The 12,051-nt window shown below is 53.4% G+C and overlaps 1 protein-coding gene across 1 annotated transcript in view; it reads left to right on the forward strand.

Moving 5' to 3' along the window:
• The window catches only part of IL21R (interleukin 21 receptor), a 29,413-nt gene that overhangs the window by 12,494 nt on the left and 4,868 nt on the right, over window positions 1–12,051 (forward strand). The window contains exons 2-6 of the mRNA XM_019718092.2: window positions 2,711–2,778; window positions 5,512–5,614; window positions 8,027–8,226; window positions 10,604–10,749; window positions 11,747–11,924. Coding sequence (XP_019573651.2) covers window positions 2,727–2,778; window positions 5,512–5,614; window positions 8,027–8,226; window positions 10,604–10,749; window positions 11,747–11,924 — 679 coding nt within the window. The 5' untranslated portion in view covers window positions 2,711–2,726. The remainder of the gene's footprint in view (window positions 1–2,710; window positions 2,779–5,511; window positions 5,615–8,026; window positions 8,227–10,603; window positions 10,750–11,746; window positions 11,925–12,051) is intronic.

The following is a 12,051-nucleotide window of genomic DNA, read 5'->3' on the forward strand; positions in this document are numbered from 1 at the left end:
ATTGCCCCCTTGAATTTCTCCATAGTTTTAGGACACAGGTATGTTCACCTAAACAACAGAGAGAGCTGTTTTACATGGTGTTAAGTGTGACATAGACAGTGCTATTACACATGTGTTCTTTTCTAACTTACTTTTTTTTGGTTTTCTTTCACATGTTGTTAGTGAGAGTCGTTCGCTTTTTGGCTGTGATGCTATGATTCGTTTCCACTTTGAGTGATTCCATCACAATTTACCTTTCCCTTCTGATGATGGATATTTAGGTTGTTTCCAGCTTTTGGCTAGGAAAATCAATGCTGCTTTCTGCTTCTAGTACATAGGGGGTGGTTTCTTTTGTGGTGTACATAAGGGTGAAATCACTCGCCCTTAGAGCACGTCACTTGCTCAGTTGATTAGGTCATGCCAAGCGGTTTCCCGGTTGAGCTGCGTTCATTACATTTCCACTAACTGGGAGCTCCCTTCACACCACGTCCTCAGCCACATGTGATGTTAGACTTAGTGTTTGCCAATCTGATAAAATTAAAATGGTATGCCATTGTGGTTTTTATTTGCATTTCCCTGTTGACTGTGAAGTTAAGCCCTTTCTAGTCTCCATAACACCTATTTCAATCTGATTTCCTACCCCCAAGCTTCTCTGCTTCCCCAGAATCTCCTGAAATTTGGCCAACTTTTCATCTGAATTACCACAAGCCTGGAAGTCATTTCTCAGCAGTGGGGCCTGGTGTATAAACACCTCTGCAGGGCTCCATCCCATCCAGGACTGTGCTGGAATGCCTCCCATGCAACGATGCACTTAGTGTTTACACTGACTGCAGTAAAGAGTCAGAACTCCCGTTTTCTAGATGAGAAAAGACAGAATCAGAGGGGTGAGGAACTTGCCCAATGACACCCAGCAGGGAGCTGGCTGGTTCCAGGCCGGTTCCAGCTCTTAGGAGCTGCTGCAGGGGTTCCCAGAGCAGGAAGCCCCCGTAGGGTCCCCTCTGTCCTTCACTTAGAAAACACACCTTGTGCTCTCATGTGTGTCTTGGTGAGTAAGCGGCTGTTGTCCTCAGGAGTCCGCTTGAGTGAGAAGACCCATAAAGAAATGGATTCCGAGCAGGGAGCACAGTGGGACGGGGTGGGGGAGGCGTTCCCACATCGCACTGTGGAAGGCAGGACGAGATAGATGCCTTCCTTGTTCAAAGCTGATGTTTCCCCCACTTATTTGAGATGGTGTTAAATGTCCCTGTCCCTGGACCCTTCGTGGACCGTTTTCAACCTTCTTTCAATCCTCTGATGACGGAGGGCATGAAAATCTCAGACTGGTGCTCATATGTCTTAAACACCCCTCTCACACTCTGATCCTGCTTTCTAAACAAAGGCAAACAAGATCTGAAATCCTCAGCATCTCAGGCAGGGGACAGTATCTTCCTAACATTCCATTACTGTCTTTTGTTTACCTTGTATCTAGTTTTTACATTCCACTGTATTTAGTTTTAGGGTAAGTTGATTGGTGTAGGAAACCCTTAAATAACATCTACTATATGTCAGGCCCTGTTCCAAATGCTTTACAAATATTAACTAAATTTAATTCACCCAAAGACCCCCATGAGGTGGGTACTGTCATTAATACTATTGTGTCCATTTCACAGAGGAGGACGCTGAGGCCCAGAAAGGTTAAGTAAACTTCCCAAGATCACACAGCCTGTAAATGGCAGTGTTGGGATTTGAACTGCGGCAGGCTGGCTGCTAGTCTGCATTTTCACCACTGTGGCACCATATTGCCTCTCCATTTCATACTAGTGAACCTGTTGATGGTAGTGACGTCTTATTTTCTTTGGAGACATGTATTGGAGCGAAAAATGGGAGGTAAAATAAAGATTGATAGCACGGGTGAAAACCCCGAGTGCAGTGAGCGGTAGGTGTTCTGGAACATTCCAACGCGGCTTCACGGATGCAGGGATAGAGCAGGAAGGCCGTGAAGACCGAGTCTAGCGTGATGGGAGAGGAATGTGTGTTCAAGGAAAGACGCAGGATGTGAATTTGCCCCCTGCCAAGGCAGAGAGGCACGGTGGGCCTGGGGGGCTAGGGGGGTGGTGAGTTGATTAATATCAATGGGCCAGTAAGGGGAGGGATCCAGCCTCCCGTTCAGTAACTTACAGTTCACAGAGCACTGCCACCTCTGCTTTCCCACGGACTCTTCTTAACTGCCAGGTGCTGTGGGCATTGTTGTCCCCACTTTAGAGATGCCAACTGAGGTCGAAGAGTAGACGGGCCAGAGAAGCTCCAAGATTCTCCGGCTTCAAATTCTGGGCCCTTTGCTTGATCCCACCAGGTTTCTTTGGTGACAAGCAACACCTCCCTCCCTCCCTCTTTCCCCTTCCCTCTCTCCTTTTCTTAGCTGTATAAATGCCCATATTTAATTCCACTCACAATATAGGCTAACTGTGGGGGGGAAGCAGCGGGCCCCTCCCTCTTTGCATTCACCTGTCCTTTGTGACTGCGTAAGGGGGACCGAAGAAGGTGGGAGAGGTGGGGAGGAATCCACAGGGTGTCAGCCAAGGGGCAGGAGCCCGTGGGAGTGTCTGTGGACTTCTCAAACTTGTTTTTGCTGAGACAAATCCAAGCACCTGAGGCAAGTCTTCCAAGGGAGAGGGACGAGGACCAGCGGGAGGCTGTTTGGGCCCGTTGGTCCCCAGGCCTGGGCCGACCCTCTGCTGTGTGTCTCTTCCAGGCCCCTGGAGGTCAGCATGCCGCTCGTGGGGGCCGCCTACCTCTTCCTGCTGATGCTCCAGGGTGACGGTGAGTAGCTGCGCGGGCTCCGCGGGAGGAGGGCCAGGCTGGCCGCGTGCTCCCAGGCGTGGCGTGAGGCCCCAGCGTTGGAGGCTCTGGCGTCTGTTCACTTGAGGCCGACACAGGGGAGCAGCCAGGTCTCCATGAACCAGAACCCCTCTGACCAGAGAGCTCCGCTAGCCAGAGTGGTTCAGGCGCGTCCCAAGCAGCCCAGCCCCACCCCCCCTTTGGGGCTTCAGGTCTCACCAGGGTGATGACAGAACTCCATCCTTCGTTCCTATGGCCATCTGCCTTGGCCGGCTCTGGCCCTCAGAGTGAGGAAGTTCTGCCTTTGGTCTAACCTCAGCGTCTCCTCATGCAGTACCCTTCCTAGGGGAGGTTCTTCAATAGTCACTGGACCCTCAGCAGGCACTGATGGGCCCCAGTGCAGACAAAAGTTGCCAGAGCCTTGGGAGGTGCCCTCGGATGACCAGGAGATGAAACAGTCAGTGGGTGATGTCAGGGACAGCCAGGGCTGAGAAATCCAGGAAGCCTTCCCAGAGGAGGTGGACACAGCACACAGGCTTGAATGGGGCTGGGCTAGGGGCAGGGGAGCCCTCAGCCACCACCACTCTGCTGACCATCAGCATTTCTCTCTGGTTTTCACCAAAAGACCCAGAGCCTCGAATAGTTCCTTCAGGAAACAGATGTCATGTTCCTCTCTTTTCCCTTTCTGAGGGAGCAGCCCTCCATCCTGGCTCTAATGGGCTTTGGGTCACCCTGTGGGCACAAATAACAGCCCCTGCTGTGGACTGGGAGCTGAGCATCATTTCATGCCATGCTCCCGACAGACGCGTGAAGTCCATGCTGCAGTGACGCCCGTTCTCCATTAAGGAAACTGAAGCTCAGAGAGGAGAGGGACAGGCCCACACAACCCGCAGCAGCATCGCTGGGCTTGGCCCCCAGATCTGCCTGATTGCCGTGCTTTTACCACCCGGCTTCGCTGCTCTTGTTGAATGAGTGCCACGTGCAGGCAGCACGGACTGCGCTGGCGTGATGTCATATACCTACCTCCACACCCTCCGAGGGGGCCAGTGTCCCCAGCTTGCAGATAGGGACGGGAGTCACATGTCCATGCTTTGATAACCCCAGACCGGGTGACCCCAGGGCTCTCTGCCCAAGGTGAGCGTACTGACCAGGGGACTGGGTTTTTATTCCCTCTGGTCCCTGACGCCGCCTCCATGCTGGTCTAGGGGCTGCTGTGCCCTCCCCAACGTTTCATTCCAAGTCTGGGACAAACCCTGCCCCTTGGTGGCCTTCAGCCCAGGTAGAAATGGCAGATCCTCTCCAAATTCTGGAGCCCTGAGAGAGAACTTGCAGGATGTAAACTCGGGGGACACACAGCCATGCAGTAGGTCCTGTAGCCAGGCCATGTATTAAGTTCCTCCTGCCAAAATCAGTCCTCCCTTCTCCACTAAGTGCTGGACTAACCCTCCTGGGCCCCCCGCCCCTCACCCCCCGGCCTTGTGCTCCTCCCCGAGGGAAGCTGCCTCCTAGAGCAGGATTCAGTTCCATGACTCAGGTCCCATGGGAGTGGCTGCTGGGAGAACTGTGTTGAGAAGGATTCTGAGGCCACACTCAGGGGAGGGAGTGTCACGATTGATTAGCGATGTCTGCCACGTGTGTGATGGGAAGAACACACACAGATTAGATTTCCTGGGTGAGAGTCTCAGCAGCCCAGACCAAGAGAGACGAGAGATGTCATGTGGGCTCGGAGCCTCAGTGTTCTCATCTGGAAAATGGGCGTGGGAGTGGACTAAAGGACGTTCCAGCAGCAGTGTTCTTGGCTCCACATCCAGCTTCTGACCTAGAGAGTGAGGCCCAGGAAGGGAAAATAGGAAAAAGCCATTTTCCTATTGAATCCACTTAAAAAGAGGAGCACATTTCTGGTAAATAGTGGGGGGAAAAAACAGTGTTGGCATTTGATCTCACAAAACTAAAACTATTAAATTTATTTTGTCAAACATTGAGCAAAATTTAGATTATGATCACACCTATATTTTTAGGACAAAGTAAAGCAATGAATGATGGGGGTGGGAGAGTGTTAAATCTGTCAACGAAACTGTCTGAGAGCGGGCAATCCATGTGTCACTAGCAGTGTTGGTCTGGGCAGCAGGGTAATATAGACATTTTGGCAAAAGCATTCGAAGGTTTCTCAGTTTTCTGAAGCCTCCGTATTCTCCAAAGCGTTTGTGGCATCTCTGATGTCCGTGTCCGGTCTCGGACCAGTTGCCGTGGACAAAGGGCTCCTCCTTTGTCAGGGACGGAGGCGTTTTCATCAGTGCTCCCCTTGACTTCGTGAATGCCTCTCGAGTGATGTGTGGCTTTGCCCTGTATCTGGGGAGTTCAGGATGCCCCACCCTGAGAGGGACACTGGCCAGGGAGGACCCTGACCTGGTGGCTGGACACAGGGCTCGTGGGGAGATACCTGAGGGGGGGACCCGCTTACTTTATCATGTTTCACATTAGAAGGGTCTTGTCGCCATAGCCAGCCTTGAAACTTTGGGGGCTCAAACAAGGAATCTCAGGTGGCAGGGACCCCCTTGCCCCAGGCCCACACCTTAGTGGCCCCCGAGTCGCCATATTCATCCTGGCCCTGGGACCCCCACATCCACTTGTTGTCCAGCCCCGGGGGCGGTGAGGGAATGAGGAGCCCCACAGCCCCCCCACCAAGCTCTCTCTCTCTCTCCCCTCACCCTCCAGCCTGGGGTTGCTCAGACCTTGTCTGCTACAGTGATTACTTCCAGACAGTCACCTGCATCCTGGAGACATGGAACCTGCACCCCAGCACGCTCACCCTCACCTGGTAAGTGGCCCGGCCTCACTAGCCTGGGGTGCTACTCAGAGTAGCACGTCCTGGAGCAGGACCGCAGGAGACCACACACTGAGCTGGACCTACTGTGTGCAGGGCAGGTAGTTTAGCACTAAAAATAATAGCTTCCACTTGCTGGGGAATCGCTCAGTGATTTCACCAACAGCATTTGGTTTCACCCCAAAAAAGACTGTGAGCTGGGAATCACTGTTCCTCTCTTGCAGACAACCCACACAGGGCTCATGGGACTTGTCCAAAGCATGATTTGCTAGGCCACAGGGTAGCTCTATCCAGATCCAATGGCCATATTCTCTCACCCACTCAGGCCTGACTGGTCTTGAGACCCTGAGATGACAGGAGACCCACACGATTTTTAAAAGCACTTAGTACATGCCAGGTAGCCTGCTATGTGTTCAATCACCTCCAGTTGTCACAATTACGACTCCTGTTTTAGAACAGAGGACACTGGAGTTCAGAGAGGTTATGCAACTTGCCCAAGGTCACACAGCCAGTGAATGGTGGACCTGGGATTCAAACACAGGCAGCCTGACCCCACAGTCCATGGGTCCCTGTCAGTCCATATTGTTAAAGAAAAAATCGTTCATGACACTCGTTAAAGAGTGGTAGGGCAGAATTTATGTAAGACCATCATGATGGGTGTAGGGACCACTGAATGGGGCTTTGCTGTAGGGGAGAGAGATTGGGCTCAACTTCAGATACAACAGCAAAAAGTGGGACTTCATAACCAAGGAGCCGGTGGGGTCAGTGATGGAAAATGGCTAAGGGAAAACATCACGCGTGAGGCGGCTTCTGGCTAAACCATCCTAACAGGATCCTTGCTGGTGGCAGCCCAGGGGCATCAGATACCCCTGGGGGCTGGTGGAGGATGGGAACCAGCTCAGATATTGAGGGTGGGGGCTTCTGGCTAAACGGACTAAGCAGGAATCTTGCTGAAAGGAGACAATGCAAAGACAAACACCGAATTCCAAAAGTCAGGGCTTGATTGAGGAGAGTTCAGAGCTGCTTCAATAGAGTTTGGTTAAGGAGAGACTCTGTCAATATGCAGCTCAGGGTAAAGAATAACTGGCTTCACTAATTCATTCATTCATTCAGAACACATTTATTAAGCTCCTCTTGCCAGGGGACTCCCTTGCAGGCACTGGGGATTGAGAAGAGCCCCAAAATGAGGTTCCAGGTGTCCCAGAAGGGACCCACTGCAGGGGGAGTGGCTGGGGAGACCTACGATAAATACTCAACAGCCAACAGGATGCTTTCTGATAACAATGGTGCTATCAAGAGCAGGAAGCTGGACCGGTGCAGAGAGTGAGTGATGGGAGGGAGGGCCTATTTTAGCCAGGGTGGTCAGGGCAGGCCTCTCTGGATGGGAAGGAGGCAGCTAGGGACCTGCTGAAAGGGCATTCCAGGCAGCGGCGCTGCACGTGCAAAGGCCCTGAGGCAGGAAGTGATGGTGAGTTTGAGGAATAGTGAGGAGGTCTGTGTGGCCAAGCGGAGTGAGCCAGCCTGAGGGAGAACAACAAGCAAAGGAGGTGAGAGCTTGGCAGGGACCCGATTCTGTTGTGTGGGTGATGAGAAGCCATTGCAGGGTTTCAGGCAGGGGAGTGACAGGGTTTTTATAAATATGCCCCTGGCTACTGTGCAATGGGATAGATTGCAGGGAGGGCCGGCAAGGCCAGGACACTACCAGATAGCCATGTCAGTGGTCCAGGCCGGAGGCTTGGAGAGCCTTCATTCAGAAGTTTCTGTGCCAACAAATATTTAACAGAGGTCTGAGTCCACACGTCCTGGAGGGTGGTCTTGTTCAAAGCCTGAATTTGTAGGTAGGAAAATAAATGCTGGTGAACTCCTCTACGTACTTCAAAACCCATTGTTTCTGCCCAGGGGGAGTCATAAAGCCAGAGCGTTTCCCCTAGTCAACAGCCTCCCTGGACCCAGAGCAGGGAAGAAGGTTCATTTTGCTCTTATCTGGGCCCTCTGCCCAGGCACTTGTTAGGTATTCAGTGGGTGTTGGACGGAAGGAGGGAGGGAAGGAGACCTGAAATGCTTAGCGTCCTTCCGGGAGGACAGTGAGGCAGAAGATGGAACTGACAGGGGCAGATTTAGGCTCGGTCCAGACAAAAATAGCCCAAATTTCCAAAGTTGAGAATTGTTGCCCTCAATGAGGTAGTGAGTTCCTGGTTTCTCAGAGGTATGCAAGCCGAGCCTGGACACAATCCATCAGGGATACTTCTGGGGAGGGAGTCCTTCCCTGGGAAAGGGTTGGTTGGACTAGGTGATCCCCCAACCACACCTCAAGTCCCTCCTTCCCACGATTCTGGGCGTCTGCTCTGAGCCTGTGCATGGAGCCCTGCCGACCTCCAGCCATGACTGGCTGCTCTGTCCTTGAAGGCAAGACCCGGAAGAAGACCTGAAGGATGAGGTCACCTCCTGCAGCCTCCGCCGGTCCAGCCACAATGCCACACATGCCAAGTACACGTGCCACATGGATGTGTTTTCCTTCATGGGCGACGACATTTTCAGTGTCAACATGACAGACCAGTCTGGCAACCACTCCCAGGAGTGCGGCAGCTTTATGCTGGCTGAGAGCAGTGAGTACCCCTCACTGAGGAGAACCCGGGGTGGGGGGTGCGAGGGCTCCCTGGGATGGTCCTCCCCCCGCCACCCACACTGACGTGCCCTTTAGATGCACTACTGTTGACTAAGGTGTGATGGGTGACAGCTGAGGCTTGGGCCCACCCAGTGAGAGGCAGCAGAGGGATGGACAGCAGCGGGACTGGACCGGGACGTAGGGTTTCAGTTCTGGCCCAGCCTCTCCCTGTCGGTGACCTTGGCCTGTAGAATGAGGGCTCCTTTAACCCTGCCCCTCTGGGATTCTGTCCCATTATGAGGCAAGTAGGGGACACTGAGTCACAAGAGAAAACTTCCCCGTTTTCTCCTATCCATTAGCTCCAGTGAGGCCTAGAATTTCCCTCCAGGCTGGACGGAGGGAGGAGACCAAGCAGCAGAAGGGGTCTGGCTGGTGGAAACAGTTTTCTTTGTGGGTCCAGAAGGGGGGGGGGGGCGGCTGGGGGACAGGGAGGGGCACAGGAGGCAGCTTTTAGCGTGCGTGTGTGCGCGCCGAAAGTGGGGTGTCCATGGAGGGGGTGAGGGCCCAGCCCCAGAGGCATGGAAACAGACTGCAAAGAGACTCCTACCCTTGGGAAGGACTGGAGTTTGGGAGTTTTTGTCTCTAGATCCCCAGGCGGTGGGGCCAGGGGACGAGAGAGTATCTGTTATTCGTGCTCTGGGGTCCAGGTTTGCACCCCTCTGCTGAGTGGGTATCACACCCTAGAGGGTGTGAGCACAGCTTCACACACACACACACACACACACACACACACACACACACGTCTCAGCCGTTTGGATCTAGGTGTGGTGAATTCACCAAGTAAGGGTGCCTCCTACCTCGCTGACAAAGCTGGGCAGGCAGCAGACAAGCGCTCAGGGCAGGACAGCCACTCTGCCTTGCGGGGGTTCCAAGCCACATTTCTCTCTGGTCCCCTCCCTCCTGCCCTGTCTGCCAGGGTCTGAGGCCAGGTCTGTGACCAGACTTGGCAGGAAGCGGTATTCTGCCCCCTGCACAGCCCCCTTCCCCCCTGCCCACGCCCCTTCCTCCCCTTGAGCCCTGGGCCGCCCTGGGCTAAGCTCCCTACTTGACCCCGTGGTCCCCCATCTCCTGAGTTCCTCCCTAAGTGGCCCTCCCCGGCCAGCCGAGACCACAGAAGGAAGCCAGGTAGCTGGCGTCCACGGCTGGGGAAGAGAGAGGAGGGCTCAGGAACTATTCCAGTCCACAAGGACCCATCACTGAACTAGCAGTGACAACACAGCACTCACCACGGCCTGGGGGCCCTGTGCCTTCTCCCACGTCAGGCCCTGGGGCAGTTATAAGCATCACCAGAGCTCCTTCTGGAACCCCTGAATTTAACAAACAGTTCTGGAGGGCCTACTGTGTGAGGGCACAGCACGGACCCAGGAGAATAAAACCTCCGCCTCAAGGAGCTAAGGTCCCAGAGATGGGGGGTGGCTGGTGACAGAGGGAGACAGAGAGAATATTAGATGGTGGCAAATAGAGCTCGGTGGAGGTGGGTGTGTGGCAGGGGCCTGTCATGTCTTTTACACTAACACAACGCTTGTCACTTGGTTCCCCTGAAATTACCTCCTTCTGCTACTTAGTTTGGTCCCATGAATTTTCATCCCGTGGAGTGGAAGGGAAGCCTGACTTTGACCTTTGCCTGGGGGGCACCTGGAGGGTTGTGGTCCAGATCCCTGCTCTTGCACTTTCCAGAAAATGTCTGTGACACAAGGACAGTCACATCAGACTCTCGCAGGGCCACAGAGCAGAGCAGCCCTGTAGGTACTCAGCAGTGGTGGCTTTCCTCATTATCATAATGCATAGTATAACTAGAGTATAATTATGCACAGCATAATTAATTAGCTCCCATGCTAATTTGAGTCTTATAAGTCATTCAGGCTGGAAGACTTGACACTATATTTAGAGCAGAAATTAGAAGACCCATGGGTCTGGCCAACAGGTAGCTTAGAAAGTTTTTGGATTCGTAGCTAACTTTAACATTTGAGAGATTTCCCACAATAATCTGGATTCTTAGGGATTTTTTCTTCCTGCCCACCCTGGTCTGCATTCCTGCCAGGACACCGGGGGCTGGCTTGCATGTGCATCCCCCTTTCGCCTGGGGGCCTCTTTATAGTTCAGTCCCCAAACCTGCCTCACTCATTTCTATCACTGGCCCACCCGACCTTGTAACCCCCATCTAGTCTAAAGTTCTCATTTTTTCAGATGGAGAAACTGAGGCCAGGGACAGGGGGTGCTTCACCCAAAGCCACTCGGGGTTATTAATCCTGATCTCATAAAGAATGAGTCACCAAATCTTCCTCACCCCGTTTTATCTTTCTGGCTTTTTCCTTTAGTCAAACCGTCTCCTCCTTTCAACGTGACTGTGACCTTCTCGGGACGTTATAACATCTCCTGGAGCTCCAATTATGATTCCTTCGCCCTCAAGGGCAAGCTTCAGTACGAGCTGCAGTACAGGAAGTTGGGAGACCCCTGGACTCTGGTAAGAGAATCGAGGAGAGGGGGGAAGGGGAGGGAGAGTGCAGAACATCCAGGTGGGGGAGGGGAGCGTCTGAGAGGCAGGTGAGCTTGTAATTCACAGCCAGGAACCAAGGACTCACCAAGGATGGAAGTTCCCCCTTACACTCTTTCACTTGGGGCTGCCCTCTCCACGTACCTCCCTGGGGTAAGAGACCCCTTGAAATTCTTTCCTTCCTGTCCCTGTCCCTCCCGTATCAGCAGGCCAAAGAGGAAGGGACTTGCACTTCCCAGGTCCCACCTGGCATCTAGTAGTGACAGTAGAAGAAGTTTCAGAAATTGGGCTATCTCATCTGGAACTCTCATACTTTCTTAGGATGGCTGTAGTGGGAGAGTTTCAGAAGTACCAATAACCAAAGGTCCAGCGTTAGAGGGACCGTTGCTTCCAGTGTGAAGCTCCCGTGCTGTCCTTTGTTCAGTGTTGGAAAGTTCCAGAATGGCCCACTCGTTAGAACAGTCACAGCTGAAGAGTTCTAGAATCATCCATCCTTTAGAACCGCCCCAGTTGAAGATTTTCCTTAATGCCATTGATTAGAATGTCCCCTGCGGGAAGCTTCCAGCAAGCTTCCTTTGCTGAGATGCCAGTAATTGAAGACTGTGACATGCCCACAACTGAGAAGGGCCACAGTTGAAACATTCCAAGTGTCCACCGTCTGGCATGCTGCCAGTTAAAGATTCCCCAGTGGCCATGGCTGTTCCTGGGACATTCCTAGTCCCAGCGGGGAGGGCCCCCTCCTGTGGGATCCCAGAGAAACAGAACAAAGCTTTGTACCACAGGCAAGGTGGAGACAGTGCCTGTGGCTCTGGAGTGGCCAGAACTCAGGCAGGAGACTTCGCAGGAGACACTGAGCCCCCTTCGTGGGGGCTGGTGCAGGGGCTGAGCTGGAGGCAGGGGCTGAGCTGGAGGCCAGGGGCTGAGCTGGTTGCCCCTGGCCCACTGCATCCCTTCCCTGTGCCGGCAGGGTCCAAGCAGAAAGCTGATCTCGGTGGATTCCAGAAGTGTCTCCCTCCTTCCCTTGGAATTCCACAAAAACTCCAAATATGAGCTGCAGGTACGGGCAGGGCCCCAGCCTGACTCCTCTTTCCAGGGGACCTGGAGCGAGTGGAGTGACCCAGTCATCTTTCATACCCAGTCGGAAGGTAGGTGTGGAGCTGGGCACACGCCACTCTGTGCCAAATCTTATCCCAAACCCTGCCATGAGCTTTCCAGCATGGCTGGAAGGAAGCCACTCAGTGTATCCCCAGTTGCAGCCATTTGACATTTCTG

Source organism: Rhinolophus sinicus, linkage group LG18, assembly GCF_036562045.2.
Source record: "Rhinolophus sinicus isolate RSC01 linkage group LG18, ASM3656204v1, whole genome shotgun sequence".
Taxonomy (NCBI): domain Eukaryota; kingdom Metazoa; phylum Chordata; class Mammalia; order Chiroptera; family Rhinolophidae; genus Rhinolophus; species Rhinolophus sinicus.